This window comes from Falco cherrug, chromosome 1, assembly GCF_023634085.1.
Source record: "Falco cherrug isolate bFalChe1 chromosome 1, bFalChe1.pri, whole genome shotgun sequence".
Classification (NCBI taxonomy): Eukaryota; Metazoa; Chordata; class Aves; order Falconiformes; family Falconidae; genus Falco; species Falco cherrug.
This window is the reverse complement of record NC_073697.1, coordinates 120,305,416-120,324,610: the sequence shown is the minus strand read 5'-3', so window position 1 is coordinate 120,324,610 and position 19,195 is coordinate 120,305,416. Positions and strand designations below refer to the sequence as shown.

The following is a 19,195-nucleotide window of genomic DNA, read 5'->3' as shown; positions in this document are numbered from 1 at the left end:
CCGATGCTCCAGTCTCCTGAACTACAGCTGAGAGGGAAGGGGAGGTGAAAAAGGCTGTGTGGCCTCCCAGAGGAATCCAAAGGGGAAAGAACCTCAAAGCTCTCTAGGCTCTAGAAAGACAAAACTGTCTTTCCAACTGTCACCAGAGGAGCTGAAAGTCCCAGAGGAGACGTCACCAGAGGGCAGCACCCAGCCGCCACCAACGCCACAAGCCACCCACTGCAGTGCCATGCCACCACCCCCACGAGGGAACAGGGTCTACAGCAGGGAACAGGATCTGCCATTTCCCAGGGGACAGGGATCAGTCCTGCAGCAAACTCCAGTGAGCACCATGCTCAACCTCTCCTTTTGCTGCTGAGGAATAACTCCTACTAAGCAGAGATGCTAATGGGGAGCACGTAAGACAGGGACAAAGAAAAAGGGTAAAGCTCCTAGACGTTGGAGGAGTAAGTCCTATGGTCCCCCGTTACCAACGCAGTCCGTGGAAGAGATCTGAAGGTATTTCTCCCCTAACACCCAGTCCCCCACCCTTCACACCCTCACCTGTTCTCCGCAGAACAGAAGAACTGAACCCAGGGGTTGGCGTTGCTGCTCTCTGAGGAGGGAGGCAGATACATGGCCTCAGAGAAACAGGTCAGCAGCAGCTTAAGCAGCTCTGTCCTGAAAGAAGGGAAGAAGCCAAGGCCTGGAGCCATTCAGGAGCAGGAACTGGGCACAGGAGGCACAATCACTTACCACAACAAACACATAAGGAATGCTCAGTCCCATCTAGAAAGACCTCCCCACACAGAGCTAAGCCCATTTCATTTCATAAGCAATACTGACGTCACTGGCACAAAGCTCAGCAGAATTGCTGCTTTATGAAAAAGAAATACAGTAGAGCTCCTGGGCATTTTCAAAGCAGCAATGCTTTGCCAGTTCCTGTCACAGACACTCTGACTCCCATATCATACTACAAAAAGCTATTCAAAAGGTCAGCTGGTTTTTTTGTTATTGTTGCCAGTCCTGTTAGCTCAGAAAGGAGCAAGTAGAAAGCTCCCTGGGAATCTGATCCCCGAGGAGGCAAGGAGAGCCTATCTCCCCCAGATCCTTCTCTCCTGAGCCCAGTTTCCTTCCATTCTGCCTTTGCAGACCCTCTTACCTATTCAAGTCGTGGATGTAGTTAGGCTGTGGAGAATGAGCAAAGCCCACTCCTGCCTCCCAGATGTACTCACAGCTGTCAATGGAGTGGATATCTTCTGCTGTGTCCTGTGGGAGAATAGGAGGTTGGGCCACAGAAGGCAAGAGTCAGAGCTGTCAGCACTACTGGTATCCCAGACAGTTCAGCCCCTATCTCTAGCAGTAGCAAAGAAACCAGCAGAGAAGCATCCAGACACTCAGACAGTGCATACCAGCCCCCCCCGGGAGCACCCCTGACAGAGGGCCTTTCATCTTCAACAGGTACTGAGGACCATGCAGAGCAAGACCATTACTCGAGCATGCTAAGGTGCAGTGCTAGCCACCTCCACTGGGAAGGGTCACCCAATGCCAAAGGATCCAAAATACATTCTGTTCTCATTACTGGATGCATCACCATCGCCTGTCCTTTCCTCCACATCTCATGAAACACAGCTCAGGTCAGGGCTCTTCCTTTGCAGATCAAACTCACCGCACAGGGGTTCAGCCCTGCTCAACACCTCCACCCTGCCTCAGGGAGAGCAGCAAATTAACCCTTGTTTATAACAAAAGTGGATATGGCTGCAACTTGCTTTTCAGAGGGAAAGCAAGAAAGTGGCTCCAAAAAATGTTATTTCCCTTAGCCAGAACACTCCCAGTCCCTTGACAGTTGTTGGCATGACTCCCAAACTCTTGCTTTGCAACCTGAGGATATGAACTGCAGCAATTTGCCCTTCTTTGTCGTGGTCAGTTAAGGCAGAGTTAAAACAGCTTTGCAGAGACAAGCAGCCATTGAAAATCACCTGCTGACCCTCCAAAAATGACCAGGAGCAAGAGTCCAGATGAATATGTTTGCATCAAGGGCACTTGGCACACTTTGGCTGTCTCTCTTCTGGGGTTTAAATAAGCAAATTCTACCACCTGCCCTTTTTCCTCCCTGCACTTGGGGAAAGCAGATCAAAGGACTGTTCCTCATTGCTCTGGGTTCCCTTTGCATAACCTCCCTCCCACAAAGGCACTGATCTCAGCAGGGCTTGAGGGCAACCAAGATGCACTTACCACCCTAACCACGACTACCACAAAAGCAGCATGCTGTCAGCAGCTACTGCTGACATGGAAGCAACCACAGCTTTCTCCTCAGCCTGAGCTTTTCCTTCCTTGCTACTCACTTCCTACAGATAGGCCAGAGCTCACCTACTGTCAAGTTTCTTACCAAGCTCCTCAGAACAACACTCGCTGAGACTGGAGTGCCCAAGACCTCCCTCCACGATCAAATCTTTAACATCTCCTGCCAGGCACAGGCTTCATGGAAAGAAATGCGATTACATCCACAAACCTGCTTCTACCATGTGTGACTAAGCAGGAACACCAGGAGGAGACAGCATGTTAATAGCTGCCATTACAGCAGCTCCCCAGGCCTAAAAAACCAGGTGCTGATGCCTTCAAAGAGCTCACAAGTAAATGCTAAAACACAGAGACACGGGCACTGCACATGACAAAGGGAGTCAGTTTCTAGCTGTAATTCCAGGGCTGACTTCAGTAGGAGGGCAAACAGTCCCAGGTCTCCTCTGCCCATTCCCTCCCAGTTCTTACTCTTCCTCTTTACCCAATTCTGCTTCAGCAAATATCCACCACCATCTGTATCTCTGGGGCTACATGTCATTCTACCATGAGCATGAGGTGGCTGTATTCATCTCTCTGCTCCTACCCTGCAGTCAGGCCCAAGAGTGCAGGTCAAACCAGATCCAGAGAGGGAAGACAACCAGGCAAAGACTACAGAGGCTGGAGGCAGTAGACAGGCAGCTAACAGCAAGGAACAAAGCATTCACAATCTCAGTGTCTAATTCAAAGTTGCCCAGAGCCCTGGAAAGCTAGGCTGGCTGCTGCCAAGGGTGAAATCACAGGGGCGATGAGGGGTGCTCTCCCAGGAAAAACTGTTGTCACTACAACTTGTGCAATCCATGCCAAGTGACAGCACCAGACAGCAAGTCCATCTGTTTCAGCCTCACTCCCATTAGTCTCAGCACATGGGTAGCTCTGCTCCAGCCTTGCCCCTTCATTCCCAGGTCGCAGATTTCAACTGTTTCTGCTACTCAGACACCTCAAGCAAGCAACTTATTACTCAGATTTTTCAGGGAATTTTGCAGCCATCAAATACACCACGGTTTAGCATGTTCATTTTTAATTTACTTCACAGCTATATCAAAAAGGAGGGCTGCCCACTTTTTTTTATAGACTGGACCTACTAGAAACACCAGAGAGTCATTGGTGAGGGGGGAGAGAGAGAGGGAGGGAAGGAGATGCACCAGAATCTGTCCTCAGCCCACCTGGTAGGGGCTCCCTGCTTCAGGGAACTCCTCTGAAGTAAGGATGGTCACTACAAGGATCAGAACACATTTGTCTTTGCTGCAACGATACAAAGAGCGAGAGGAGATGGACACAGCAGACCATCCACTCATTCAGATCACAGCACCTGCAATTAGGCAAACTGCTTCCTGCCCCGGGCTGCACGAAATTGCCAGTGGAAGGAACAAGGTGCTAAAGGTCTCTGCTCCACTGGCAACAACAGAAGAGCAGTTGTTTGCCAGCACAACCACCTTTTCCTGAGGGGTGAGCTGTAGTGCAGGGATAAGAGCCAGCCACTCCATCTGAGACTCACACAGCTGTCACAGAACATCTGTTTTGGAAGGCACAAACATCACAGAGTGAACCCAAAATGTTGATCAGTATTAGTGACTATGGGTTCATGCTCAGTGACTCCCTATTTTCCTGCCTGCAGGTTTGCAGAAAAGCTGCTGGGGTTTTCCAGGGTACCCCCTACCATGCAGCTAATCTACCTCTATGCAGATAATCTTATGATTCAACTTACCACCGTGCTCCTCCGGTGGCTCTGCACAGTGAAATCTGGACAGAACAGCAGATCTGCGACAGCAAGGAGCAACGACTCGGCCAATGGCCGGGCATTTTCATCCTCTTCATCTCCCTAAGCGAGAAACATGGAAGAATATTGTCAGCCCAGGGTTAACAACCAGCACACAGTAACAATAGTGTAACACAGCAAGAGAAGATAGCTCCCCAGGAACACACAAGGAAACAAGATGTTACAAAGGAACAAGAGGGAAAACCACACAAACCCCATTCAGTACAGGAAATAATTCTCCCCTGGAAGGTGATGACTAAGCAGGAACAAGCTGTTTAATGTCACCAAACTGAGCAGACAAAGGCCTAGAGATGGTAGGGAAACAGAAGAGTAGCACTGGAGCTTGCCATGCTGAGATGCTTGTCTCACTGAAGACAAAAGGAAAGGGAACCATTTACAGAGAAGAGAGCTTTATAGTCACGGAGGTGATTTGGATGGTGCACAGCAATAGGAAGAAGGCAGCCAGCAACAATAAGGTGTAAAATCTCCAAAGTCCTGTGTGGTTTGCCCAGAACCGGAGGCAACAGAATGGGAGAGGCTGCATGCATCGTGCAAGGGGCCACCTCAGCCTGTCATGGCAGAGCAAGCATGACAGCAGAGAGGATTTTGCCATCTCCAGCATTCAAAGCAATCATTCAAATCATGCATGGCTACTCTTCTGCAGCTGTTGCCACGGGAAACCTTGCCAGATCCTGCCTGTCAAATAACATCCTGGATGGGCAGCCTTCCCCACCACACACTGGTGCTGGAGGGAAAGGCATGGAGCAGGAATAGCAGGAGCTTATCTACCTCAGCCAGGCCTCTCTCAGCCTGTGCACAACATATGGCTCTGTTAACAGGCAGCCAACGGAGATAATAGCCTGTGTGGCTCCGACTTCTGTCTCTGTGACAGCAAGATGACTACCGTCAAACAGATCCCGGATGTAAGGAGAGGCCCAGAGAGCAAGATGCTTTCACTTGGACTCATAGTCAGAGAAAAAAATGACAAGCATTACAGTCCAAGCGGATTTCTTTTCCAATAATGATCTTTGCTAAGATCACCTTGGCTGCCAGAAAAAAGTCCCTATAGGCTCTGGGTACCACTACATCCAGAATGGGGTGACATACAACAAACCATCAGATCTGTACACAACGCAGACTCCCTTACAGGAGGGAGGCACCCATTCTCCAGGAGCTCTGTCATCCATCACTCCATCATGAAGCAGGCGAAGGATAATTGCAGAGATATTTACTAATGGTCCAGGCATACCATCATCTACTCCTTCAGTTCCCAGAGAGAAACCAGCTGTCAGACAGCAAAGCTGTTGCCCCTAGATTAGTAGTGACCCCTGCTTCCCTAACATCTCAGGGCTTATTTGTTATCCCCTGCCAGGCAGCTCAGCCAGCCTTATAGCTGTTTCTGCACACGGTTAAATGATGGAGCACACTGAACCACAACAGCTCCACTGACATTCAGCAGGCACATCCCAGCAGGAGGGCTCCCCAACCCAGCACACATGAACTGAGCTGGACTGCCCTGGGGTGACCCCACCACTCTAAGGCTGAGAAACTGTCTCTTCTAGGTGCTGAAGAAGGTGGAAAAACAGTAGTAACAGCAGCCTAGCTGGATCAGAGCACCAGGCACCCCACGTGTTCCTTCCCAAAACAAGCTCTTCCATTGTTCAGCCTCTCCAGCACTCCCTGGCCCCCTGCAGGGATGAAAGGATGGACAACCACCACCCTCCCAATCGCACAGATCACATAACAGAGCAGGGCTAGCAAAGACTTCCCTTTCCACTATCCAGAACTTCCCTTGAATTGGCCTCAGGTGAAACAGATTAGAAGTGACAGGCAGAGACAGAGAAAGCTGCATGGTACCAACCACTGCTGACCCTTTATAATCATCGCCAGAGACACTGAAATACACTTAACACTTGGGGGAAACCACGCTCTTCAGTACAGCCATGCAGACCTGCAGATTCAGAAATTCATTGAAGAGGGCTCTGTGTGCAGAGCAGGCAGCTGCTGAGGGAGCAAGCTGGCAAATAAGTATTCCTGGCCTAACTCAGCTGTGTTTTCAACACTTTCTCCTATTTGCAGGAGATCCTAAAGCACTTTCGTCCTGAGGCACAGAAGAGCACTACTGTGCCTGCTCTCCAGACAGAGAAATGTGGGGAGGTTCAGAGACTCCCCGGAGGTTATACATGTCACTGACAGAGCAAGATACAGTACCCAATTCTTTAATCACTCTTACTCAGTTGTGGGTTTCACCCATCAGGCCAGGCCCCTGTATCACTCCACTCATAAGCGGGGTATTTAATCACAATGCTGAGTGCTTCTCTGGCACTGTTTGCTTTAAATGTGACCTTGTAAAATCAGTGGAAATGCCAACCTGTTCTATTTGATTCCAACCTTACATGAACTTTAGTTAATGGAACAAGGTCATTTCAGTTTAAGGAAGTCATACAGCCTTTAGCACTGCACTCGTGTTCATTTTGATTCACACCTTCAGTTATAATGGACAACCTTCTCTCACGTACCAGTGCTCTCCTACAGCTACACGCCCAAGTGAAATATTCAGATGATGCAGCAACCTGCGCTAAACAAAGCGGTTGAGGGCAAGAGGAAGAACAGCAAGAATCAAAGGAAGAAAAAGAATTTAGAAGGTGACACCTAATTTCTGACTGAATAGAAATAACTGGAAAAATTGCCCCCAAATGTACACAGAGTCTCCTTGCTGCAGCCTTCCCTTCATCCTCCAGAAAGAAGAATAAGTGCCAAGAGACAGACCCCTCCTCGGCCAGCCCCAGGGACAGTTGACCAGAAGAAACCTCTCCAGTCTGGGTCCTCGAAGATGTAAGGCAGGATACGGGTAAGGAGCCGGCAGCAATTCAAGACGATTTGCCTCTCCTTCTCTGTGTGGCAGCCACTCTCTGCTCCCTGCACCAGCTTCTCCACAGCCTGAAGGAAACAAAACCAAGGCAGGTAGCATTAGCCTGGACACAAGATAGCAAGAGCTGGGCAGGTCTGTCCTGCTGGTGACACCCTAACATAAAGTTATAAACAGTTCTTAGAGCCCATTTTCTCCCAGTTGAATTGCACAGGTGCTGTTGCTGTTTGAAACTGCAGAAATAGGGTTAATGATCTTAAACAGACCTTTCTGAATGTCTACTGTGCCACTGCAAGAGACCCCACATACCAGGGCTAATCCATGCAGCACACAGTCGTGCCATGTGAGCCAGACAGCCACAGCACCAGAAGGCTCCTTCCAGCACTGCTCCATGACACGGCACAGCGCAGAGCAGATTAATCAGCCGCATCAGGTACACAAGACGCAGGCAGAGCCAAGGCAGCAGCGCTTTGCTGCATGGCATGAGGCACTGGCAGAGGAAGATTGCACAGAAATACATAAAGTCTGACAGAGCTGTATGTGCTGTTGTGATTACAGTAGGGACCTCTCATGACTCAGGAGGTGAGAGCTAAAGCTGCTGCCTGTGACTATTAAGTATACAGATACAGCCTCCAGCAGAGCCTGTCAAGGTCCTGCTGCAGAGGAGGGTGATAGTCCAGGTTTCCCCGCCGCCCCCCCGACCCTGTGAACAGAACTGCTGCTCTGGAAAGAGCTTCTGGGCTGAGAAGCTGCAGTCCATCCAATTGCTGCCGAAACTGCCAATGGAGACACTCACTGTGTTTTTCAGAATAGGATGTGGGTCTTGCCAGGCAGCAACCACAGCCCTAGGATGCAGTGGCAAGAGGTTTTACTCACAGACAGAAAGAGGCAGCTCCTTCCCCCAGCAGTTGCACCCACTTGCTCTTACTCCCTGATCCCAAGGGGAAATGAAAGCCAAAATATCTGCCAAGGATTCACCTTGCTGCTTTTTAATTCATGAAGTCATGTGTCTCTGCTTAGTTTCATAGTAGACTGTCTGGGTCACTGATTCTGCTAGCTTGCGTCATTGCCTTAATGGGTATTTAAATGCTGTTTGTGTAGTTTCAGCCTGTCTGCACACTACTCTGTGACCAAGCTTAACTATTTTTCAGGCACATTTATGACTCTCTACAGTTTGAGTCTCTAGCCATGACTGCAAATGACATTTCAGCCACGCTGTTGCACTCTCCATGAACACGCAGCACTGCCAACTCCAGCGGCATGCTGCACAAGGCACAGGTCAGGGCCCCAGCCTGGCAAAAGCACTGCAGGAGTCTGCAGACTCCTCTGACCCTGGTATCTGAAGATCTAGGGCTCCTGGATAAACAGCCCTGCAGTCACCAGGTATCCCAACACATCTGTTTCCAGTAGGAAGAACAGCCCATATTTTAGTCTTGGGTTTGGGGGGAAAAAGAACACAGAGTCAAAGGGGTTATATAGTCAGTACAGGTCTCCTCAGCCCTTCTTGATTCCCAAGCTGCTGATTGCCAGAAGCCAGCACTGGGGAAGAACTGTTCTACTTTTCCTCATTTTTGTATTCTTTATCAAGTACCCACTACAGGTATCTGTCTGAGGCATGATTCCCAGTCAGAGGTACCTTCAGTATGATTCCGTAGGTCTCAGGCACATTTTGTAGAGCAGGAAAGGAAAACAGGATGGCAGCAACCATTTGGAATTGGCATTTTCCCAATTTTAAATGTTTCTGATATACAAATTCAAGGCTACTCTGCACAGCTCAGATCAGGAGCATTATTAACACCTGTGCTTTCCCAGGCAGAGTAAGTTTCAGGCTGTTGCTCACCAGCTTGATGATTTGCCAAACCTGGCAGGGTACGAAATGTGAGTCAATGTCCCTTGTGATCCACACAAGGATGTGGCAACACCAGAAGCAGCATCAGGGATGTTCTGATGTCACAAAAAAAAAAAAAAAAGAAAAGAAAAAAAGTCTTATGATTTTCATCGAACATCCAGGCACTTTTACAGTGACAATCTCCATATCCCTCTGGGATCTATCAGCTTGAAGCCAGACTGATGCGTGGTGAGGAGCATTTAGATGCAGACAAGGAATCAGATATACCAGCCTCATCACAAATATGCAGCCTTGGTACAAGTCTTCTAAGCAAGAAGCAGTTTATGTAGCAGGCAAGACCCAAGAGGCAGTGAAACATAGGAAGGGGACGAGAGGAAAAAAGCTCTCAAGTAAGCAAATGCCAGCTGTGGTCTGTGCTAAACCAGGAGAGTAAGGGCTGAGAGCTACCATCAGGAAGAGACAGGGACAAGCAAGCACACCATGTGGCACAAGGAAGTAATATGGTACCTGCCTTCCCTTGGGAGCCACAGGACTAGTGATCCCGGAACACACCCCTACTAGCAAGCACCAAGGAGTAAGACAGCACCACCCTTACCTTATAGCACAAAGTTGCCAAGTTTGAAGGTGATTCTTCTCTCACTGCTCGGATCTCTGCAGCTGGTACAAGGGCAAAGACATCCTGCACTGAAGTGGCTGTGTCTGCCCAGAACTGGTCCCAAAAAGCGTCATCCGTTGCCTCCACAGGCTGTGGAAAGACAAACATGGTTACAGATGCAGAACTACCGTTCTATGAGGTCCAAACATTAGCGATTGTGCCCAGCCTGAGGATGGAACCAGGCACAGAAGAGGTTCAATAAAACACACTGGCACTGGTTTTGTACCTCACCCTCTGTTATCAGGGCTTTGGCTGATTTGATCTCCCAAACAGAGCATTCCCTCAGGAAGAGGGTGAGCAGCAAGACATCTACGTGACCAACTGCATCAGGCTGGGACTCCCCAAGTCTTTCATGGAGTCACAACATACATGAGGCCACCTGCTTGTCTGCAGCCTAGGGCATGTGTTACAAGATCTTTCCCAACACGCATGGGCCAGACTGCTCTCATGCACTCTATCACCTTCAGAACAAGCCAAGGATGCCCTGAGTGTGCACTGGAATTACTTCAATTGTAACCAAAGTCTCGAGGAAGCAATCAGGGACATGTCATGAACATGGCATGAACAGACCCACAGAACTCACAGACCCACCTCAAAGCACTTATGGACACAACAGAATTGATTTTTCTGAATCAAGTATTTATACGCAACTGGACTCAGTGCAGCCGGTCGCTGCCAAGACTTTCCTCTTAAAAAGCACTAAGTCTGCAATGCAAAGAGGAAGATGGAAGGACGAAACTGATATACCAAAAAAAGCAATCCATTTCAGACCTGTGGTCTGAGAAGCCCATCACTACCCTGCCCCACACCTGGGAATACACCTCTTCCCATTATCTCTTCTGGCTCTGCAGGTGCAGACAACCTCCTCTTCTACCAGCGCTGCTGTCCCCTTTTCACAGCGAGGGAGCAAATATTCTCCTTGAGCCCACCCTGAAACCCCACTGCCAGGGATGCTGACCATAACGACAGTCTGTTTGCCAGACTGCAGCTGGAAAGAGCTCTGTACAGCCGGCTGCACAGTCCCCATGTTATTTCCCCCAGCTTCTTCCTGACAGCATGGCATCTGCTTAGAAATCAAAACAACGATGACAACCTGGGTGTCAGGTTATATGTGGCTGAACAAAGCAGCCTGGGCCTTGCTTTGCACTTTATGGCTTTGTAGAGCCAGAGAGCAGCGCCAGCCATTCAAGGTGAAGCAGAGGCTCAGACACACAGAGCCAGCTGTGCCTCCAACCCTGCAGAAGCACGGCGTGACCTGCCACTACCCAAAAGGTGAAAATGCCAGCGCTCAACAAGAGGACTTCTCCATTACACAACATCTCAGGCATCCAGAGCCTGGAGCTCTGGATAATCAGGAAAGACTTAACTTTTCAGCCAGTCTAAAACTGAGCACAGCTCCTCCCATCTAAACACACTTGCCAAAAGATAGCATCACCCAAACAAGGTTGGGAGTGCCCGTTCAGCCCAAGGGTCCACCTACTAGGCGTGAGATAAATACATGTTTGTTTATGCCAAGCAGCATGAAAAGATGGACCCATGATTTCAGTCTGAAGAGGAAGACAGAAGCTCTTCCTGATCCTCAGCCACGCAGAGGCACAGTAGCATGCTCGGTAGGTCAGAAGAGCCATCTGCCTGAGCAACCCCAGCCCTGGGCTTGGGGCAAGGGGGAGCCTCCTGCATACACTGTGCACCGGCTCTAAAGCAAAGCAGCTCTCACCAGCTGCAATAATCAGCACCGTGGGCAGGTCTACCACATCAGGTGGGAAAGGGGCAAAAATATGAATGTGTGTTTAACTTAAACAATTCCTGCCCACTCCCAGCTCTGCTGTAGTAGGCAGAAAACTTGCCCAGCTCTATACTGTTTCTAAATGCAGCTAAGATGCAACTCCGGAGAGAACAGCTCATTCACAGCTCTGACACCTTTTGCTATCACCTCCTTCATTAACAGCCACAGTCTGAGCAGGTGGTGTGGCACTACCACACAAAGGCCAAAAAGCGAGAGGGGCAGGCAGGCCACCTCCAAACTGGTACAGCAGGTTACTGCCTTGCAGCTCTCTGCCTTACCGCTCCAGGGCTGTAGAGGCTGCCTATCGCTTGTCCTGGGCCTTCCAGCCATGCAACAAATCAGCCCAAGCAACTCTCCAGTCTTTAAAAACAAAACCAGAAAAAAAACCCCACACAAAACCACAGGTATTCAGGCATCTTCTTAAACTCTGCTGTAGTGCTGAAACCTTCTTTGTTTTATCACCTGGCCACCAAAGCAAGTTTCCACCAAACTTCTTCCCAAGGGAAGGACAACTTTTCCCAAATGGTTCAAAAATCACAGCTCCTCAGAGGAGATCTGTAGGAACAGCCAAGTGTTTACAGCTTAACTTTCAGCTTCCCAAGTGTGTGAAGGAGATGTGCTCTTTGTGACCTGGGCATGAAATGCTTAAATGGAAAGCAGAGCTATTTTGCAAATCTCATCTCTAATTATGCTCCTCAAAAAGAGCCAAGTCCTTGGAAATCCAATCTATGTAACACATGAAACATCCTACACTTTTTACAGCCCCTTTCAAGCCACGTACCACAACTGCATGTATAATTGCCACATGTACCTACTGGCTCCCTGCCACAGCCACTCCCACTGACAACAGCGAGCAGCAATTGCTGCTAATTGGACATCATGCATAAATAATGGCTTCACTCTCCTGTAGAGGGGAAGCAGAAAACCATTTCCCTCCAGCAGGCACAGATCCTTTTACCTCCCACTAGCCTGAGGCCTCCTCAGAGGTTGAACACAGCCGCTATTTTACAGATGGTAACACAACAGCCAAGATGAATTGAAGAACACTGTCTCCTGACTAAAATTACATGCAGGTTGAAAAGCATAGCAGCAATTACCCAAGCTGCAACGTTGGATGCTGCAGCCATATAATGTTACGGCTGCCATCTTGGCAAGCAGATTACACTAAACCACCATTTTTTTCATTTTTAATAGCTGCAGCAAGTGGGCTCCTCTTCAACAGATGGCATCCCACGTACAATCCTGGGACATGGATTCAGTACTGAGTCACGTCCCTGCAGCCCCCCTGTTTTAATTAACAGTCTGGCATCAGGAAACTACTTGATCCACATAATACTCATCTCCTTGACAGAACATTACTGGATGTTTTTAAACTGACCGTATTCTGCAAACGGCATCATCTCTAGGGATCTAAATATCCATTTCCTCACACTGAGCTCACCCAACAGCCTGTATCTAGCTCACAGAGAAGGGAAATACATAGACCTAGAACAGTCCTGTTCACCAGCACCGCATATCTTCATTTGGAAACGTCAAGATTTAGTTACAAGCGTTGGTACTGCACATGCTGCAGTACAAATCCCACAGCACCACAGCTAGCCTTGACAGTGCTTTAACCAGAAGAGCTCACAAGGAGCTGAATCCTCACCAGCAATGCTGTCATCTGGGGCCACTTCAGATTCTCCAGATCTGCACAAATGTCTCTACTTTTAGGGAGGAAGCTGCAGCACAGGTTAAAAAAAAAAATAATCCTGATGTTCCTCCAGCACAGTGCAGACAACCAGCACTGCACCAGTAGTGCAATGAGAATGAGAACCTTGTTGCTGGAAGAATCAAGGGATCAGTAGTTCAGTTCTACTCTGGAAACACATCTGGAGTGCAAAGGGAGCTCCTGACCCTCCATGCACCCCAGCACAGAGGCTGCTGAAGTTATAGAGCTGGCAGGAAGAGATGCTGCTGCCTGCTCCAAGCCCTCCACACCAAAAGGATGACTGTAGCACAGAGTGGCTGCTAAGACCACAGCAGGCAGAGCCGAGGTGATGTGACATCTCAGAGTGGGCAAGGAGGGAGACTTTTGCCTTTCAGTTCACCTGAACAAGATGTAAAGACCTCCCACCTGCATGTTGGCCACGCAAAGGTGGAACCAGTCCTACTGGACACCTCCAGCCTTCATTCCCCAATAGTTATAAATGCTGGGTTTCGGGTTCTGTAAAGAAAACCACACACTGTAAGAGTCAGAAAAGGAAGATGCTTGGATTGCAAACATCTTGCCAGTTACCGATCAGAGAATCACAGCCCTGAACAGGCAATCCCCAGGCAAACAGGATACCTCACAGGAAACAGGAAAACAGTGGAGCTGACCGTGTCCTATAAACAGGAAAAGGTCCCAAGGCACAGCCTCCCCCCATTTGTTACTGTCCCCAGCCTGACACTTAGCACCACCTTCACTTTCTCTTTCAGATACAATCCCCCACAAACCCTGGCAGGTGAGTGTTTGCATCCTCCTCCCAACTAAGAGCTCTCCGCACTTACACCTTTGTATCAAATGCCCATTCTCAACAATTCCTCTAACAGGTCCCTACTGGAGGGCTGTCAAACCAATTCCAAGGTTGCTGCAAACCATCAGCAAAGAATCAAGGGGGCAAGCAGCCACTAGTCTCACTCACTGTATTCTCTGTTTGCTTCTTGCCAACACACCAACTGAGCATCCCACCAGGCAAGGTGGCAAGGTGTTTGGGGCAGGGATTCTCCTTTTTCTGGGACTCTACAGCAAAGCAGGTCCCTTGTCCCTGACCAGGGTTTCTAGGCAGCACTACACAAGCTCAGAGAATATGTAACAGCAGCATGCTCCTTTCCACCCCAAATGAGGCAAAACTACAGAGTGTAGTCACCAGAGCACCATTCATGCAGCACTTGATTGACCTCTAGGAGATCAGGCAACCCTGCAGAGCTAGCAGATTACTTTGAGGCAACTCACACACCTTTCTACCACCTGTTTGTGAGCCACTGTGCAAACGGAAAGTCTGAGGACAATTTTATTCAAAACATTAGTTACTAGCAAGATTTCATCTCTGCTGCCAAGGACAACAGCTCCACACAGATTTCAGAGCAATAGTAAATTTTTCTATAGGAACTTTGCAGTCAGCAGTGCACAAATCAAGGAGAAACTCCAGGAGTCTGATACCAGTTCTCCACTCCCACAGCAAAGAGAGTGTTGCAAAGGAAACTGGAAAATGGGATTTGTAGAAGTCTGGCAGGGAAAGCCTAGGACAACAGTCAGCTGTGTGCAGTATTAGTTACAGCTTTGCTTTTAAGACAACTTTGCTTTTCATCAGCCCGAGACACCCAGACACTCGAGTCAAGTTTGACCACTGTCAGAGAGAGACTACCTGAAACAGACATCTCTCCCTCTCTCCAAGTGCAAGATGTACTTGTATTGGGCTCAAATTAACAGCCTGTTGTACTGCTGCATTGCCACATCAGGGATAAAGGAAGGACAGAAGTTTGTCCCTTGTTTGATCCTTCCTGTCTCTTTAAAAGCAGAGGCATAGCTAGCACTAAAATCTGACAAACTGGTTCCCAAGATCAAAATTTCTTATCTTCCAGTCAGTTGCTTGCAGGAACCATTTAATCACAAACTGGTTGAGTAAAGAAAACCAGTTTCACCAGCAGTTAAGACTCCCAGCTTCAGTTCCCTGGCTCTGCCACTGATCAGTTGTCATACTCACAATCTATGTTTCCCTTCACGTGTTAAATGCACAGTGTTTTTATGGGTAACTCAGGAGGGCTCACACATTCAAATAAAACACACCTGTTTAATTATTAAAAGAATGTACCCTATCAATTTAAAGGCGTGCACTGTAATGTAGTATCTATGTATTATATAAAAATCCCCAAGCCCATTTCTCCATGTATGATTACAAATATACACCTGTAGAATAAGCTAATTCCTTCCTTCTGGTATTACTGCCCTTTCTTAACTACTGAAGTCATTCTGAAGTAATTTTTCTTTTTTAATGCTCTAACACCTTCAGAGCTTCTCTTGGCAATTAAAAAAAAAAATCAATTAAGTCAATTTCATTTGTGTCCAGGCTCAGTTCATCTTTCAAGTTCTGGGCTCCACGTGTACAAGCATTCAAATGCTGTTTATCTAACATTTCTTTAAATGTTCATACAGGAATGCTCATATTTTTAATTAACAAAAGCCTGGGGATTATAAGAACTTATTTTTGAGACAAATTTAACTTTAGCGACAGCTCTGAACCTTCACCAGTGAGCGAGTAGTGCTTTCTGCTCAACTGCTTCCTTCCATCAGAGCCTTAGGAAACACCACACAGTGCATTACTAAGCTCACTGTTTCCTGTTACAGATCATTTGATGGAAATCTATTTGTCCAGCTACCTAATACCAGAGGAGATGGCTGCAAAAAAGGAGATACACTGCTGAAGACACAAAACATATTTTGAGCTAATAGCTTCAAAGGATTTGACTCTGTCCATTATTGCAGCCTGGTTTTGAATTTAAAGCCTCACGGACTAGGAGGTTACGTGGAGGTTGCTGCTGGTATGAGCTCAGAAGGCTCCAGGAGAATCCAGTCACGCATCCTGCACAAGCAAACACCAGTGCCCTTCTACAGTATGTAAATATGGGAGCGCCAACACCCCACCCTTTTTCCACATGGCAGTTAGTCTCACCTAGGCCACAAAGACATGAAATTAATCCAGCCGAGAATGAAGCTTTTTCTGCTTCCTTTACTCGGGGCCCCAGCGAACGTTCTTTCATTGCACACATCAATAAACCAGGGGAGGGGACTGCTCTCTTCTTGGCTGGTGATACCAAGGATTGCCTCAGACAGGATTTTCTTTGTGAACAGCAGACTAAGAAGATCCCTATAGGCTTGATTTCCCCCCCGCAATCTCCCTTTATAAGCATGTTTCCCAGTGGAAGAAGGGCAGCCCAAAGCTGAAAGCACTCTGAACTATGTGGGATCCAGAAAAGACTTTGGAAGAATCCCTTAAAACATTACTTCATCTGCTTCTCTTTTTGCCTAGGGATGTTGCAGCACATCCACCATCTGAGGTTTTTAAGAACACGTTCACAAAAGTCATTCCCGAGCAATGCAGATAGAAGTGATACTGCTTTAGAAAGTATAAGCACTGTTTCTCAAAGGCTCTTCCAGCGTTACTGTCTATGATTTATTTCCCAGTCCTAGCCTTCGGCTCTTGAGTTTTCGCAGTTTTTCCCCTATTACCCTTTACCCCTTTGCATCCACACCCTTTTCTGAATTCATTCCCCACCATTAAACATCTTTCTGCCATCATCCCCAGGTTTTCTCAGCAGCTAGTTACTGCCTCACCACCAAAGGTGGATCATTAACAGCAATTCTCCATTGCAGCTCAGAAGAACCTGATGTGATTTCTCAACTGAACAAAATCCCTCTGCTCCTTAGAAGAACAGTCAACCGATTTTCTGCCAGCACGCTGCTGCTACTGGGCTCTCAATTTAATTGCTCCCAGGACATGCGCAACATCTGTAGACCTCCAGGCAACCACCCCTCCTATCCACAGTCCTGACACACGTAATTCCTCCTCCTGTACAGCCTGCAGAAATCAAGCACTACCTCACAGGTCACAGATGGAAGCTGCTTCTGCTGCAAAGAGCTCTCCCAACAGCCTGGCTGGCCAACAACCCTTTCAATCCTCTAATACCCCAAAAGATGGCAAGGTTCTCCACCAGTTGTTCGGGGGGTGGGGAAGAGATACAGGAAAGGAGGCACTGGCAAACCTTGCGGTGATGTAAAGCTGCAGCTGAAACCGCTGGGAGCCGCGGACATCCCTCAAGGCAGCAGCGTCTCGCTCTGCTTAGCAAAGCGCAAGATGTCAGAGGCGGCGGCGCCGTGACACCGGCCGGGCGCTGCCAGGGCTGGCGGCTGCCCCCGCACCGGCTGCGGCCCGAGGGGGCACCGGAGCCCCTCGGCACACCGGCGGCACGGCCGATGGCACCGGCTGGCCCAGACCCCGCCGCCTCCCCAGCCTCGGGGCACGGCCTCACGCCCTGCGGACCACAGCCGGCCATGGCTGAAGCCCCCGGCGGGGCCGCCACCGCCGCCCCGAGCACCCGCCGGCCCCCTCCCCAGAGCCGGGCTGCGGGGACAGCGGCCCGGCCGCCCCCTTCCCTCAGCACCGGGGGTGTCTCGGGGCAGGGCCCGGCGGAGAGGGGCCTGCCAGCCCGCCCCGGCTGCCCCTCAGCGTCCCCGGCCCCCACAGAGCCGGGACAGGCCGCGCCTGAGGGCGGGCGGGCGGCTCCCGACATGGCGGCCCCCCCTCAGCTCACCCACCGCCCGACATGGCGGCCCTCACCTGGGTCTTGGTGGTGAGCTGGATCACCGCCTTCCTGAAGTTGAGCTTGGAGTCGGCGCTGCCCATGGTGCGGCCCGGCGGGGCTGCGGCCCGCCAAGCGCCGGGCAGAGCTGTCCCCTCACGCCACCGCTGCCGCCTCCCCTCCTCGGGCCGCCGGCGTCGCCATGCCCCTTCCCCGCGCCGGCGGCTCTCCCTGCCTGCCTCCCTCCTGTCAAACGCGGCCTCGCCGGCCCCGGCCCTCCTCCTCCTCCTGCCGCGGCCCTTCCTCCGCCCACGGCCGCTGCTCCTCCTCCGCCGGCCCCGCCGCCCGCCCTCCATCCCGCCCCACCACCACCTTCCTCCTCCTCCTCCATCCCCATCTCTACCTGCCGCCCCTTCCCCACCTCGCCCCTTCCCTCTCACCTTCCGCCAGGCAGCCCCTGCCCTCCCCACTCCACCGCCACCTTCCTCCTCCATCCCCATCCCCGCCTGCCGCCCCTTCCCCCTCACTCTGCCCACACCTCACTCCCCCATGGCCATGCTCCCCCTGCACCCTTCCTTGTCACCCCTCTCCCCGAGGGCCCACCGCAGAGCATGGCTTCCCTCAGGTTGCCCTCCTCCAGCCCTTCGCTCTCTCCTCTGGCCTGGGCTCCCTCTCGCCTTCCCTGACAGCCCCCTCCTGTGCTCCCCTGACCTTTGCCTTCTCCCCCCATCACCTTCCCCTGCCACCATCTTGCCCCCTTTTCCCCCGCTCTGCCCACAGCCTGCGTCCCCTGAAGCCCCTTCGCTCGGCTACTCTCCAGCACAAGCCCCATGACAGCTCCATGTAGCCACCGCTGGAGAGCTCGGCCACCTGGCCCTGAGCCCAGGTAGCCCGGAGGGGTGGTGGGACACAGCCAGCTCTGGCCTCTCCCTACTCCTAGGTCAGCCCAAGGGCCAGGAGCCAGCAGGATTTAACCAGTACTCTGTGCAAGCACCTGGTAACAAGCTCCTTGCATGTGGTGGCCCATTAACCCTAACGAAACTCTACCCACCTGTGAGGAGAGGATGTTTTATAACTCTGGGGACTGAGAATTCAGGATTTGGCCTTCACTAAGCACCTCAAAGCAGCTGTTTGAGGCAATTCAGTGTTGCCTTTGAAGCTGTCTCACTGTTTTCCTGCGCTGAGCAGCTCTGTGAAACGCAAGCAGGTCTTTTTGGTGGTGTTGAGTTGCATTCCACATGCTCAGCTCTGCAAACCTCCTTTCTTCAGAGGAAATGAGGTAATCCTGATCATTTTGCCAAAGAAAAGCAATGTGCTGACTCCCCAGCTGGGGCAGGCTGTGGGAATTCTCATTTGTTCGCATATAACCTCTACAGAAATCACCAATGTTTGATTATATCGAGTGACAGGTCAGATCTGAGACATTCTTGTAAAATCTACAGGAAAAAAATATTTTCACAAAATCATGTCACCAGGTTGCTGCTGCCAAACAGGCTAGGGCTTTGCATCTAATCACTCACTCACTGTGGCTACACTACACAGATAAATGATAATAATTTATGTTAGGAACAGAATACCTTTCACAGGGAATTCTTTTTCACGATTAATAGAATAGCTCAGCTGGAAGAAACCTACAGTGA

At 50.0% G+C, this 19,195-nt stretch overlaps 1 protein-coding gene across 3 annotated transcripts in view; it reads right to left on the bottom strand.

The window, feature by feature from the left end:
• Positions 1-17,847, bottom strand: part of HID1 (HID1 domain containing) — a 31,774-nt gene extending 13,927 nt beyond the window's left edge. For 2 of the 3 annotated variants that reach the window (XM_055724995.1, XM_055725001.1), the window contains exons 1-6: positions 17,594-17,847; positions 9,389-9,538; positions 6,845-7,015; positions 4,025-4,138; positions 1,142-1,248; positions 544-660 (exon numbers count right to left, since the gene is read on the bottom strand). In XM_055724995.1, the coding sequence (XP_055580970.1) occupies positions 544-660; positions 1,142-1,248; positions 4,025-4,138; positions 6,845-7,015; positions 9,389-9,538; positions 17,594-17,659 (725 nt within the window). In that variant the 5' untranslated portion in view covers positions 17,660-17,847. Of the gene's footprint in view, positions 1-543; positions 661-1,141; positions 1,249-4,024; positions 4,139-6,844; positions 7,016-9,388; positions 9,539-12,882; positions 12,986-17,593 lie in introns of those variants that run through there. The other variant, XM_027816803.2, reaches the window with a different exon arrangement.
• Positions 17,848-19,195: the final 1,348 nt, after the last annotated feature.